General features: G+C 41.8%; 1 protein-coding gene across 2 annotated transcripts; it reads right to left on the bottom strand.

Annotated features, from left to right (window-relative positions):
• Positions 1–1,750: 1,750 nt before the first annotated feature.
• Positions 1,751–10,476, bottom strand: LOC124280224 (alpha-galactosidase A-like). 2 transcript variants are annotated; one of them, XM_046716127.1, is made up of 8 exons: positions 10,368–10,476; positions 8,451–8,642; positions 7,862–8,036; positions 7,094–7,268; positions 5,843–5,937; positions 4,651–4,812; positions 4,228–4,425; positions 1,751–3,758 (listed from the first exon to the last, which is right to left on the bottom strand). In XM_046716127.1, exons 2-8 carry the CDS (start codon positions 8,606–8,608, stop codon positions 3,498–3,500), a joined length of 1,224 nt encoding a protein of 407 aa, XP_046572083.1. In that variant the 5' UTR covers positions 8,609–8,642; positions 10,368–10,476; the 3' UTR covers positions 1,751–3,497. The 2 variants fall into 2 exon arrangements, with proteins under 2 accessions (XP_046572083.1, XP_046572082.1); XM_046716126.1 differs by having other exon boundaries at positions 8,451–8,636.
• Positions 10,477–12,304: the final 1,828 nt, after the last annotated feature.

Raw genomic sequence — 12,304 nt, 5'->3', positions numbered from 1 at the left:
TTGAACACAACTCTGTATTCCGATTACTTACTTATGTTGTTTCTGCATACCCTGGACCAGTCAAATGATGCATCAGGGAGTGTAGGGGTTGTGTTTGGGGAAAATCATCGTGGTGATGGGGTTCTAGATAACGCTGACCCCCAATAACTTCTTACCCTTGATACTTACTCTCTATAGACCCGTGAAGATCCGGGGTGGAATAGGTCTTCAGCAACCCATGCTTGCCACAAAAGGCGACTATGCTTGTCGTAAGAGGTGATCGGTGGTCAGGCTCGCTGACTTTGTCGACACATGTCATCGGTTCCCAATTGCGCAGATCGATGCTCATGCTGTTGATCATTGGATTGTCTGGTCTAGACTCGATTATTTACAGACCGCCGCCATATAGCTGAAATATAGCTGAGTGCGGCGTAAAACTAAACTCACCCACTTACTCTCTATAGTGAGTGAGTTTGGTTTTACGCCACTTTTAGCAATATTCAAGCACTTTCACGGCTTCGCACATCCATCCCATGTGGGGAATCGAACCCGGGTCTATGGCGTGACGAGCGAACGCTTTAACCACTAGGCTACCCCAACACCCCCTTACTCTCTATAACATGAAATGGAGCTGGGTCCTTCTTCGGGTACCTTTGATACTTACTCCTCATTAACATAAACTATTGCCTCAAAACCATTCCCTGTCAAATGGTCAATTGGGGCGGCGAGGTAGCCTAGTGGTTAAAGCGTTCTGTAGTCACGCCGAAGACCCGTGTTCGATTCCCCACATGGGTACAATGTGTGAAGCCAAGTTCTGGTGTTCCCAGCCGTGATATTACTAAAAGCGTCGTAAAACTCACTCAAATGGTCAATTATTGAAGCGTATTACTGCCACAGTCTAAAACAATTAAATCATCTACGGAGGCGACACTTTCATCAGCGTAGATGAAACTTTAATCTACGTTGAATATAAGAACCATTAGACAGTGGCACAACCACGCTACCATAGTCCATTCCATGATTTTCACTGTTAATGACCGTTATTTCATATAAACAATATATGTACGAGGGTTTTAGGAATGTATATAGTTGTAGGACAAATATTTCATAATCATGTTCTGTTCAAAATAGTAGAGTACATGTGATATCACCAACACAACAGACCAGAAACTTGAATATTACATTTTCAAACATTTTATTACAAAAATATTTCATACATAAGCGCAACGATTCGGCATGTCGTCGTTCATGTCGAGAAATCATCAAAATGATGAGCGTGCTACACACTTTCTATACAACTAACTGAAAATCGTTCCTCATATGACGTCACTGCAGTGCTCTGGCGACAGAGTTACGTAACCTGTCTGTGGTTTCGTTGGCGGGCAAGAGGGAAGCAGGCGACTTTTTGGCCACTTTTAATCGCTCGGTATTAATTAACCACAAGTTTTTAAAGAATAAATTTGGTGTTCCGCATAAGACTAACCACAAATCTTTCATATGTAATGGTTAAAAGAGTAACAAAAAACAAAGTTTAGTGGTTCTTTAATCTACATTGAATATAAGAAACATTAGACAGTAGCACAACCACGCTACCGTAGTCAATTCCATGATTTTCACTGTTAATGTCCATACGTTATGTCATATAAACAATATATGTACGAGAGTTTTAGTAATGTATATAGTTGTAGGACAGATATTTCATAACCATGTTCTGTTCAAAATGGTAGAGTACATGTGATATCACCAACAGAACAGACCAGAAACTTGAATATTACATTTTCAAACATTTTATTACAAAAATATTTCATACATAAGCGCAATACAAGTTCATCCATATACATTTGTACTTACACCAAGGAACAATTGACTTTTTTCAAGCTACTATTCTCCATATCCACGAGTGTTTGGCTGTGCCCAGTGATGCTGATATATATACAACATCAACACAGGTCAGTCTTTGATTATTTATACGTTCTGGTTATCACATGTGAAGTATATTGGAATTAAGTTTGAAATTAAACCATCATTACCGAGCTTGATAATACGAACTCAAAGTAAGTAAACGACCATGACATTGTACTCTTAACACAAAATTAAAAACAATTAAATACAACTCGGGATGTACACTCCCCAGGGAGTTGAGAATGCAATTTGAAATGTAAAAGTATTCTCAAAATGCCTTCTATGACAGGGGCATACTAGTGTGGAGACTTTAATTGCAGAAAGTTACACAAAACATATCACTTGTTTACCGGGAAAAAATATCCCTAAAAGATTATCTAGAGGACTTCATATATGAATGAAAACATAAATCCATGTAAAATACATATGAGTTTGTTGTGGAATTGTCGGATAACGCATGAAACCCGTTTGAAATCGAAGTCATGTCATACGATAAGTCCACAGGCTGCTCGAGACCAATATCATGACCAATATCCAAATATATTAATCACTATCCTTAACATGACCAAATCGCCAATGAAACGTATGTTTCGTATGAAAAGCCTACCGCGATATACCTACCTACCTGTTGGCCATTTATTAACAGCCGAGTCTCGAACAGTTGTAATTGATGAGCAAGACACGTAAGTGAATATACTCTTTCGAATTTAACTTGACATGTATCACCGATCTATGTATATGCTCACTAACACCGAGTTACATTACAGGTATTTATACAATGACTTGTAATCTTTGAGCAGTTGTCAGTTCATAAGGCCTTTTATTTGCATACTTGCTTATCAAGAACGAAATCAATTGATGTTCCAAGTTATCGAGTTGTAAAAAACAGTTTGGGTCAATTTGATGTTTTGTTTAGCCTAGGGGGTTCAAAAGTACGCTCGTCACGCCGAAGTTCCGGGTTCGATTCCCCACATTGGTACAATGTGTGAAGCCCATTATCCGCCGTGATATTGCTGGAATAGAGCTGAAAGCGGCGTAAAACTAAACTCACTTACTCACTCCTATGAACGGTTACATTGGGGTAAAAAAATCATAGATGTTGCGATACCTTTTTCCATGTGTATATTTCACTGTCCTAAGTCATGTCATACAAGTATCTCGCTAAGTGCACAGCTCAAACTTTTATAGTCTGCTGTTGCGTTAACCGATCGATTTTACCTGCTATATCATTGTAAAGCATAGTACCTAAAGCGGTACCACCATTTCAATATTGACACGTCTTTTAACTTAGCAATAGTTTGATAGGCATCCAAGAAGTTAATAAATGAATAGCAAAGGTTACAACTTTATGGATAGGTTGTCCCTCAAGTTATAATCTGTGTAACTTAACGTTGCAAGCGTTTTCTCAAAATCTATCGCTTGAAACCGTCAGTCATATTTGTTAATTCTCGAAGTGATGTCGGGGAACAGTTCCACGAAGCGATCTCAACCTGAAGTCTACGTTACTGTTATGGAGTTACGGTCACCTTAGCACTGAGATCGTTTTGTGGAACGGGCCCATGTCCAGATATAGATTCCTTGCAAACATATCCAAGACTTTATTATAGGTCAGCCAATCATGCTGGAGTTATTGTCACCATGGCAACACCTGTAGGATTTACACGGACGCTCAGGCCCTGCGAGAGACTCAGCCTCGCCACTTTATCCCCAGTGAAGGTATCTGTTACGAGGTAGTATAACGATGGCCCCGAGTCGACCAGCTTGGACACGGGGATTGTCACGTTAGTGGGACCACCACCTTGGGCGGGGTTGAACATCGTGACGGCGGTGCTACCCTTGGGCAAAATGGGTCGTGTCCAAACAGAAATCTGACCAACCTGGTACCGAAAAAATGAAATATTCAAATCTCCAAAGCAGACCACAGTTCTATGCTTTTGACAACAATAAAATATTCACATCTCTCAAAACGACATGTTTTATGCTTTTGATAAAAGAATAACTTCAGTCCAATATGCCAAATCAAATCTATTCTTAGCAAATAATACAATATTTTTACTTTTATTACCCTTTTTCCAATTTCACCAACGTAATTCGGAAAAAATCTAAGAAGACCACAGATTAATGTGTTTGATATGGCTAAGTAGTTGAAACGTTACCATGCCAACAAAAGGCCATTAATATTTTATTTCTTTTCTTCTTTTTTTGTGATCATAGAGACATCAGAAAAGCCTTCAAACTCTTTTCAAACAAGAAATTCACACCAGTGCATCAACTTTCATTCATCAACAATGTGTCTATTTCATGTTTCCATCCACGAATTTTAAAGGAAGTACAAAACAATCTTACCATCATGCGAACGGTGCCCGGGACCCCAAGCGGGTCCTGGCTGACAGCAATCACTCCTTTGTTTAGAAGGAGGCTTTTAGACTCCGGCCGGATGTTACGTAGGTCTACTGACACAAACAGTGGCGCCGCCCACATCGACCACAGCGCCATCTGTGTTCGTTCCTGGTCACGACTGAGTGAGAAGTCCCCAATCACCATCTACAGAAACAGAAACAGTTCTAGTAAATTCATCCTCCTGGTTTGAACCATTACTTACTTACTTCCGGTCCAAGTTCCAATTTTAGAATTACCGGTTTATGATTTGCTGTCGGCTTCTTGTCTTGATGACATGTTTTTGACTAAATGGAGGATGGGATTCATGGATGACCCAGGAAGGTTGTTGGGGTTTATACCAAGGCTGAATCACCATGGGTCTCTTCCTACCTCATCCGGGTCATTCCAGCCACCGGGTCCGGCTATCTTGCTGAAGTTGCCGATGTCTTTGGCGTAGAAGTTGATGACGCTGGCGATACTGTCCCACTGGTCGTTGATATCGTCGTAATTCCTACAGGTATTGCACACCTCCAGGACTGCAGTGTAATCGGCCTGCAGAAGACAGCTGGTGATCATGATGATGGTAATGATAATTGTGATCATGGCATTCAACATTTTGTTGAGGTTGCAATGGTATGTCATGAAAAAAGGCCCTGTGAATTATTATTATTAATAATAGATAGTTGACCGCCTCCATGGTGTAGTGGTTAGAGCGTCCGCCCGGAGAGCGGAAGGTCGCGGGTTAGATCCCCGACCGCGTCATACCAAAAGACGTTAAAATATGGTACTTGTTGGTCCCTGCCTGGCGCTCGGCATTAATGGGTACACCAAGGACTGGTCGGCTCGGAGTAAGTATAATGTGTCTGAGTGGGGTATTCATGCTTCACTGCGGCATGGTATCTCAGTCGGCTAGCACTATAAAACCAGCTTAAATCTGGGCTAGTACAAGCAGCCGCACATACCCATACACACGCATGCACGTCGTCATATGAGCGAAATATTCTCAAGCACGACGTTAAACCCAATTTCACCTCACCTCACCTCACCTCAATAATAGATATTTGATTGTCCATTGTCAACTAGAACGTGTATCAGGTGTAGCAAGGTTTATTCATTATTGTTCATTATTGTTCGTTGAGATATTGAAAGTGTACTGTTTCTAAAGTGATGTAAAGTTCATGTCTGGAACTATATGATACGGGAGTGATACATTTACGGCAGTGGTTGTCATTCTGGAAGAGTAAGCGAGTGAGTTCAGTTTTACGCCCTTTTTTAAGCAATATTCCAGCAATATCACGACAGGGGACACCTGACAGGGGACACCCGAAATGGGCTTCACGCATTGTACCCACGTGGGGAATCGAACCCGGGTCTTCGGGTCTGACAAGCGAACGATTTAACTACTAGGCTACCCCACCGCTCCCCATTCTGAAAGAAGTTATGGAGGTAGTGTTGTTGGTGGTGGTGGTAATGCTGTTGATGATATAGTAGTAGTAGTAGTAGTAGCAGCAGTAGCAGAGCAGTAGCAGTAGCAGTAGCAGTAGAAGTAGTAGTAGTAGTAGTAGTAGTAGTGATGTCTCACCGCACGATGGTGCAGTATATCCCCAATGGCCCATTCACAAGAGTACAAGATCGGCCGGCCTGTCCTGTTCAGGAAAAAACCCATGTCACGGTAACCTAAAAAACAGCAATAAAATAATAATACTAAAAGTCTAACATGACACTGACGATAGCTTGATTCTGATTAGTTCCAACTAGGTTTCCGTTTTCTGATCGATACCTCTTAATAAATCATTTTCATATAAACAATACAATACATTCAAAGAAAAATCAATAATACATGGATGTTGAAGACCATCGGACCTGCATTCATTCGTAATCGATGGCTCATACATACATGCATACTAACATTTGTATAGCGCCGATATCCAGCTCAGCTCAGCTGCTCAAAGGCGCTTTGTTTTTTCCCTCGTTCACTGGATGTCAATCTCAACGGCTCATCGTATTGTCAATCTCAACTCCCTGGGGATCATACAACTCTTGCAGCCACTAGGCGCACCGAGTTATTGTGGCATTCCCATCCTTACGAGGTACCCATTCACAGCTGGGTGGACTGGGACACATAGTCACAGTACCCGCAACTGGGTGTTTGCACGTATTCATGTGGCCACCATCTGGTCATATACCAACGGATTCGTGGGTTCTTTTAAGTGCACAGGGTTGTGTACTGTACACTAGGGGTTGTGACAACACTGAAAGAGTCTGCACACAAAGTTGACTCCAAGGTTTTTACACCCGGTCACAGGTGGGCTCGATCCCGATCCCGTCACCTCAACCTCGCTGGATCACTAGCCTGGCGCTTTAGCCAGTTCGCCCCTACGCACCCCCAGTCCTTAACCGTGTGCTTTGATGATGAGATGAGCACATACTATGATTGTTTGGTTGGTTTGTAGTTTAACGTAGCACCCATTAACATTTCAGCTATATAACGGCGGCCTGTAAATACAGACAATCCAGTGGTCAACAGCATGAGCATCGATCTACGCAATTGAAAGCTGATGATATGTGTCAAAGTCAGTGAGTCCGACCATCCTATCCTGATAGTCACCTCTTACGACAAGACCAATTCTAACCCGGATCTTCATGAGTCCAAAGGCCTCTGATTAATCCAACAGAATAAACATGAAAGTGTATTGCATAGACCGTCAATATCTCTGTGTTCAACACCTTCAGCAAGGCACCCTATAAACGGGGTTGCCGGAACAAGATTCTTCTTTAGTAAATAAATATATATTTGGCAGGTGTATTAAACTACAATTGCCATGATGCATACCTTCGCTAAAAGCATCCGGACTAATATTGCACCCATCGAACTTCAGGAGGTCAATACCCCACTCGGCAAATGTCTGTGCGTCCATCTCATAGTGACCTTGACTTCCGGGGTACTTTGCGCATGTCATTAACCCCACGTCCTCATAGATGCCAATCTTCAGACCTTTGGAGTGGATCTGAAATATGGCCCAACAACACTAGTTCAATTTGTTTGGTTTACTCTGCAATAATAGAAATTCAACAATTTAGTCAGAGCGGGCATTCCAGTCTTGGCCTGACAAATCAGTGATCGATAATAGATGCACGATGCACGGCCAGAGCACGTTGACACGAAATCAACCAAGACACCAAGGCTGAACACCCGATGCCCTTCGTTCGCCATATTCCAGCATGGTAACAAGAAATCATCCAAAAATCAGGCGGTAATGATAGCAGGTTATTATGGCGTGTTAGCTTAATGATGCTTGTGTGCAGGGATGGTACTGGCAGATTCATCGGAGATATAGAATATTGGGTTTAATTCCATACACTATACAACCTCGGTCAAGTCTACCATGTCCGCACATCACAAAGACAAGCATGTTTTTCAAAATCCTGGCTCCACCTCTTTGACTGCAAGTGGCACAGATCCTAGACGTTCAGTAAACACAAGTAAAGTCCGCGAACTAAGGATCTAATCGGCTCAGTTTGGTTTTAACTGACATTCAACACTTCACCCAATATATATTCAGCCATAATGTTCTTATATGTCCATAAACTGACCACCTACATAGTCCGCCAATGCCTTCATGCCGTGCGGGAATCTATCCGGGTCGGGCTGCAGGCGGCCATTACTGTCACGTGACTTCGACAGCCAACAGTCATCAATACACACATACTGGTAACCCGCCTCTTTGTATCCCTCCGCCGCTATGATGTCCGCCATCCTCATGTAGAGATTCTCACTGAAATAGTGCAGCAGAGAAATGTAAACCTTTCACGCATGACGTTATTTCAATTGATCAGTTCCACGTTTTAAGAGATTAAAGTCAGTCGGAATAATATTTCCATAAGCTCAACGATGAATAATAACCTACGTATGACCTCACTCTTTTGCATGAAGGCATAGTATCGCTGAAAGTGTCCTGCGTACTACAGATACGTACCCTTGAAAGGCTCCTGTATAGGAAAAGGTACCCAAATACAAAAATACAGAAATGTTCCTCCTGCCGAAACCAGTTTATGTAGTTTCGGTTCTACTGTTTATGAGTACATGGAGGTAAACGATGTGCATAGCAAATAAACCGAACCTCACTGAATATGATCGTATTTCATACATGAAATACTTCCTAAATACACAAAAGTATTTCACAACATACCTGATACAGTTATCTGGGTCATGTTGACAGTCAGTGTTGCATCTAAAACGTTCCCATGACAACCAACCCATCGGCGGTGTGCGCGCGAGACCATTGTCAAGGGCAACGACAGCAACGGTACCGACAGCTAAAAGCAGCAGCAACGTCGACGGCTCCATGCCGGTATTTGGTTTACCACCTTGACGTCTACAACTGAATCAATAGGTATACAGACGGTCTGCAGAATACTGCTTTATAAGGAAGTCGTTAACAGTAACTTCCGTCTCCCATGTGCATTGAGTTTCTGTTTCACTGGAGAAAATCTGGTTAGATTAGAAAATATCACAATAATTGACATATTTAACCCCATAATTTATACGGAAGGTGCACGTCATATATTTTGTCATCCATATTTCAATTACCAGGGCACAGCTGGTGCATTGTATCCTTCAGACGCATATTCTACTTTCTGAAATGATAACACTTAGCGTCTGTCATTCACTTCATCCATCCTATCAATAGCAAGATACATTTAACAAGAACAACAGAGCCAATACAGAGACGGTTATGTTAGAGAATATGTAACAATCATCATTAGTGGTGGTCCGATTAATTGAAATAATCGAAGATTGGTCGTAGTGACTAAACGACCAAGCAATCGATCATAATTTCTCATAATCGAACACAGACAATTGTGGAACACTTGTTTTCATTAACAATATTTTTCACATGGTTGGTTTTGTCTGTTACAATTTGTAAGCACTACAAGCTCGTTTCCTGTCATGATTTAATTTATCTTAAAGATTCCAAGAAATTGATGTTCCTAACATACTAGTCATCCTTTAAAGATGTGAAATTTTGCCCAAAAAAGCAAGAAAAACTACATTTTTTCCCCTCATTTTAATGTGCATTAACAAATTTCATAAATGACGCTAACCAATTATTTTCGATGATTGATCGGTAGTAATGAACCAATCATCAATTATGAGATTTTAACCAATTCCCAACACTAATCATCATGCTGTTCATCACTGGATTGTCTGGTCCAGATTCGATTATTTACAGCCCGCCGCCATGTAGCTGGAAAATTGCAGATTGCAGCGTAAAACTAAACTCACTCACTGGAACAGTCAGACCTGTATTGCATCCCCTGACGGGCTGATTGAAGCATTGTTATTGGGCGGTCGAGGTCAACCCGGAGAGTAAGAATTGGAGTTACGTCCCTTCCAAACACAATGAAAATATATTGCGCTCGCATGAATGAATACAATTTAACATTTGAAATTCTGGTACAAGCTGAAAATGTTATTATATCATACCCCACATCAACCGGAGACCATATCAGGCCCCTAGCTGGTCTTCGGCCCTCGGGTGGATTCGGGGACAGGGGTTGATAAGGATTATGCTATGGACACTAAACTCGATACTTTTGTTTACACTGAAATCATACACGAAGATCGGCTGATTCAGTGAATGGGAGTGACAGCAGACGACAATGAAGTTACTGCAAATGGATATTGAATCACTACATTAACGAACTCCATTTGCAACCTGTTCCCCCAACCATAAAAGGAAACATCGCTATATACATCTTACAAAACAAATCAATAACAATCCATCCTGAGCGAGATGTATATGTCGAACAGATATGCAGCAACTACCTTTTCAGCAACCATTAGGTACATATACCTCAGGAGATCATAATATCCTATGTACTGTTAATAAAACTAGATTCTGTAACACGCTTATTAACACATCACGGAAAATCTCACGCAGACACACCACACTCCAGGTAATTCTCGGCCCCACCCGGAAACTCCAATCCGGTCGAGTCAATGTCGATTCGAGTCACATGATTTGGTGAATAACACTTCGTGTGTGTTATTACATGTCAGACATACCGAGATATGTAGTGATTTCTCTATAATGTACATGTACCTGTTGTCTGAAACACAGATTCGAAGATATCGCTGTCCACCCGATGTACCGCGTTGAAAGGAAACAGTGTTGTTCAGCGCGTCGGTGTTTACCGGGCTGCGTTTTGGCGATTCGTTTGCGTTTCCAACAACTGGTTTTAATATAAGTATAAAATCTTCGAATCAAATATGAATGCTTGATCGAATATTTTCCTTTGAACCACGAGGAAGCGTGGATGACCTATACTTTGAGGAGTTATCTGTGTATGACCTGTATAATGATTAGGTGTATCCATCACAAGTCTTTACCTTTAAATCAAGTGTATGATACCAAGTAATCTAATTGTTTGTTGTGAATGCTTAACGAAGGAAAGATCGTGTTCACGGTGTAAAACATGAAACACGGTTTATATTGCGGAAACACAATGTCATACACGCGTGCGCCCATATAATTTTAGAAATTACATTTAAGACGTTTAATATCACGCTGAAATATGGTGTAAATGCCTAATATGGGGTAATAGACAATCCCAATTACTTTGCTTCATTCGGACACAACTCTGTTTTCCTATTACTTATATTGTTTATGTATATCCCTGGACCAGCCCAGTGATGACTCAGGGGTGTAGGGGTTGGTTGGGGAGCCTGGGCGTGATGTATATCCCTGGACCAGCCCAGTGATGACTCAAGGGGTGTAGGGGTTGTGGTTGGGGAGCCTGGGCGTGATGATGGGGTTTTAGATTATGCTGAACCCCAATAACTTCCTTATGTTGAAATAATCGTACAGATTACAAAATGGAGCTGGGTCCCTCTTCATGTACCCCTTTCTCTTCATAAACATGTAATATTTCCTCAAAACATTCCCTGGTAAACGTTAAATTATGGAAGAGTAAGTGTCACAGTCTAAAACAAATTAATATTCTTCATTTACGATGGTGTAAGTATCATCTGACCCGTGAAGATCCGGGTTAGAATTGATCTTCAGTAACCCATGCTTGTCGGAAGAGGCGAAAAACGGGATCGGGTGGTCAGGCTCGCTGACATGGTTGACACATGTTACCGTATCCCAATTGCGTAGATCGATGCTCATGATGTTGATCACTGGATTGTCTGGTCCAGACTCGATTATTTACAGACCGCCACCATGTCGCTGGAATATTGCGTCAAAGCTAGCTATTTTTCGAAACGTTCGAAGCCCTACGAACTTCTTAAGCCCATTCTTAACAAATTGGCCACGATCAAAGTTAAGAATTCTTTGGGCTACGAACGTTTCGAGAATATGGGCCCAATTTACTGATGCCCTATACTTTCGCTTTGTCAAGTAATCGTCCGGACAGTGAGGTTTCCGGATAGACAGAGTCAGAACTTACAAGGTGTCGTGGGGCGGTGGGGTACCCTAGTAGTTAAAGCGTTTGCTAGTCACGCCGAACACCCGGGTTCGATTCCCCACATGTCCTCCGCCGTGATATTGCTGGAATATTGCTAAAAGCTGAAACTAGACTCACTCACTCACTACAAGGTGTCGCTGTTCGCAAAATGGCCATAGACTGCTATGGAGACAAGAACTAGAGAGTAGGCACTCTTCTGGACATGTACACACGAGAGCCACAGTCGTGTACTTACAATGGATGAGCATATGAAAAGATACAGTCTGTGTAAGATGTACGTTGCATGTAACCATAACCTGTCATACAAATATGCATCAAATACCCCCTCCCCTCCGTCTCAATAGGGGTGGTGGGGTAGCCTAGTGGTTAAAACGTTCGCTCGTCACTCCGAAGACCCGAGTTCGATTCCCCTTTTCTGGTGTATCCCGTCGTGATATTGCTGGAATATTGCTAAAAGTGGCGTAAAGCCATACTCACTCCGTCTCATATGGAAATATATACGACTACACGAAATGGCATCTCTCATACATTATATACAGCGAACGTCTGTAAAAAACACAAACACGGAACA

The sequence above is a fragment of the Haliotis rubra genome, unplaced genomic scaffold (genome assembly GCF_003918875.1).
Source record: "Haliotis rubra isolate DU_JTF1 unplaced genomic scaffold, ASM391887v1 Scf262, whole genome shotgun sequence".
In the NCBI taxonomy this organism is placed as follows: domain Eukaryota; kingdom Metazoa; phylum Mollusca; class Gastropoda; order Lepetellida; family Haliotidae; genus Haliotis; species Haliotis rubra.
The sequence above is the reverse complement of the archived record's forward strand: the minus strand, read 5'-3'. Positions and strand labels throughout refer to the sequence as shown.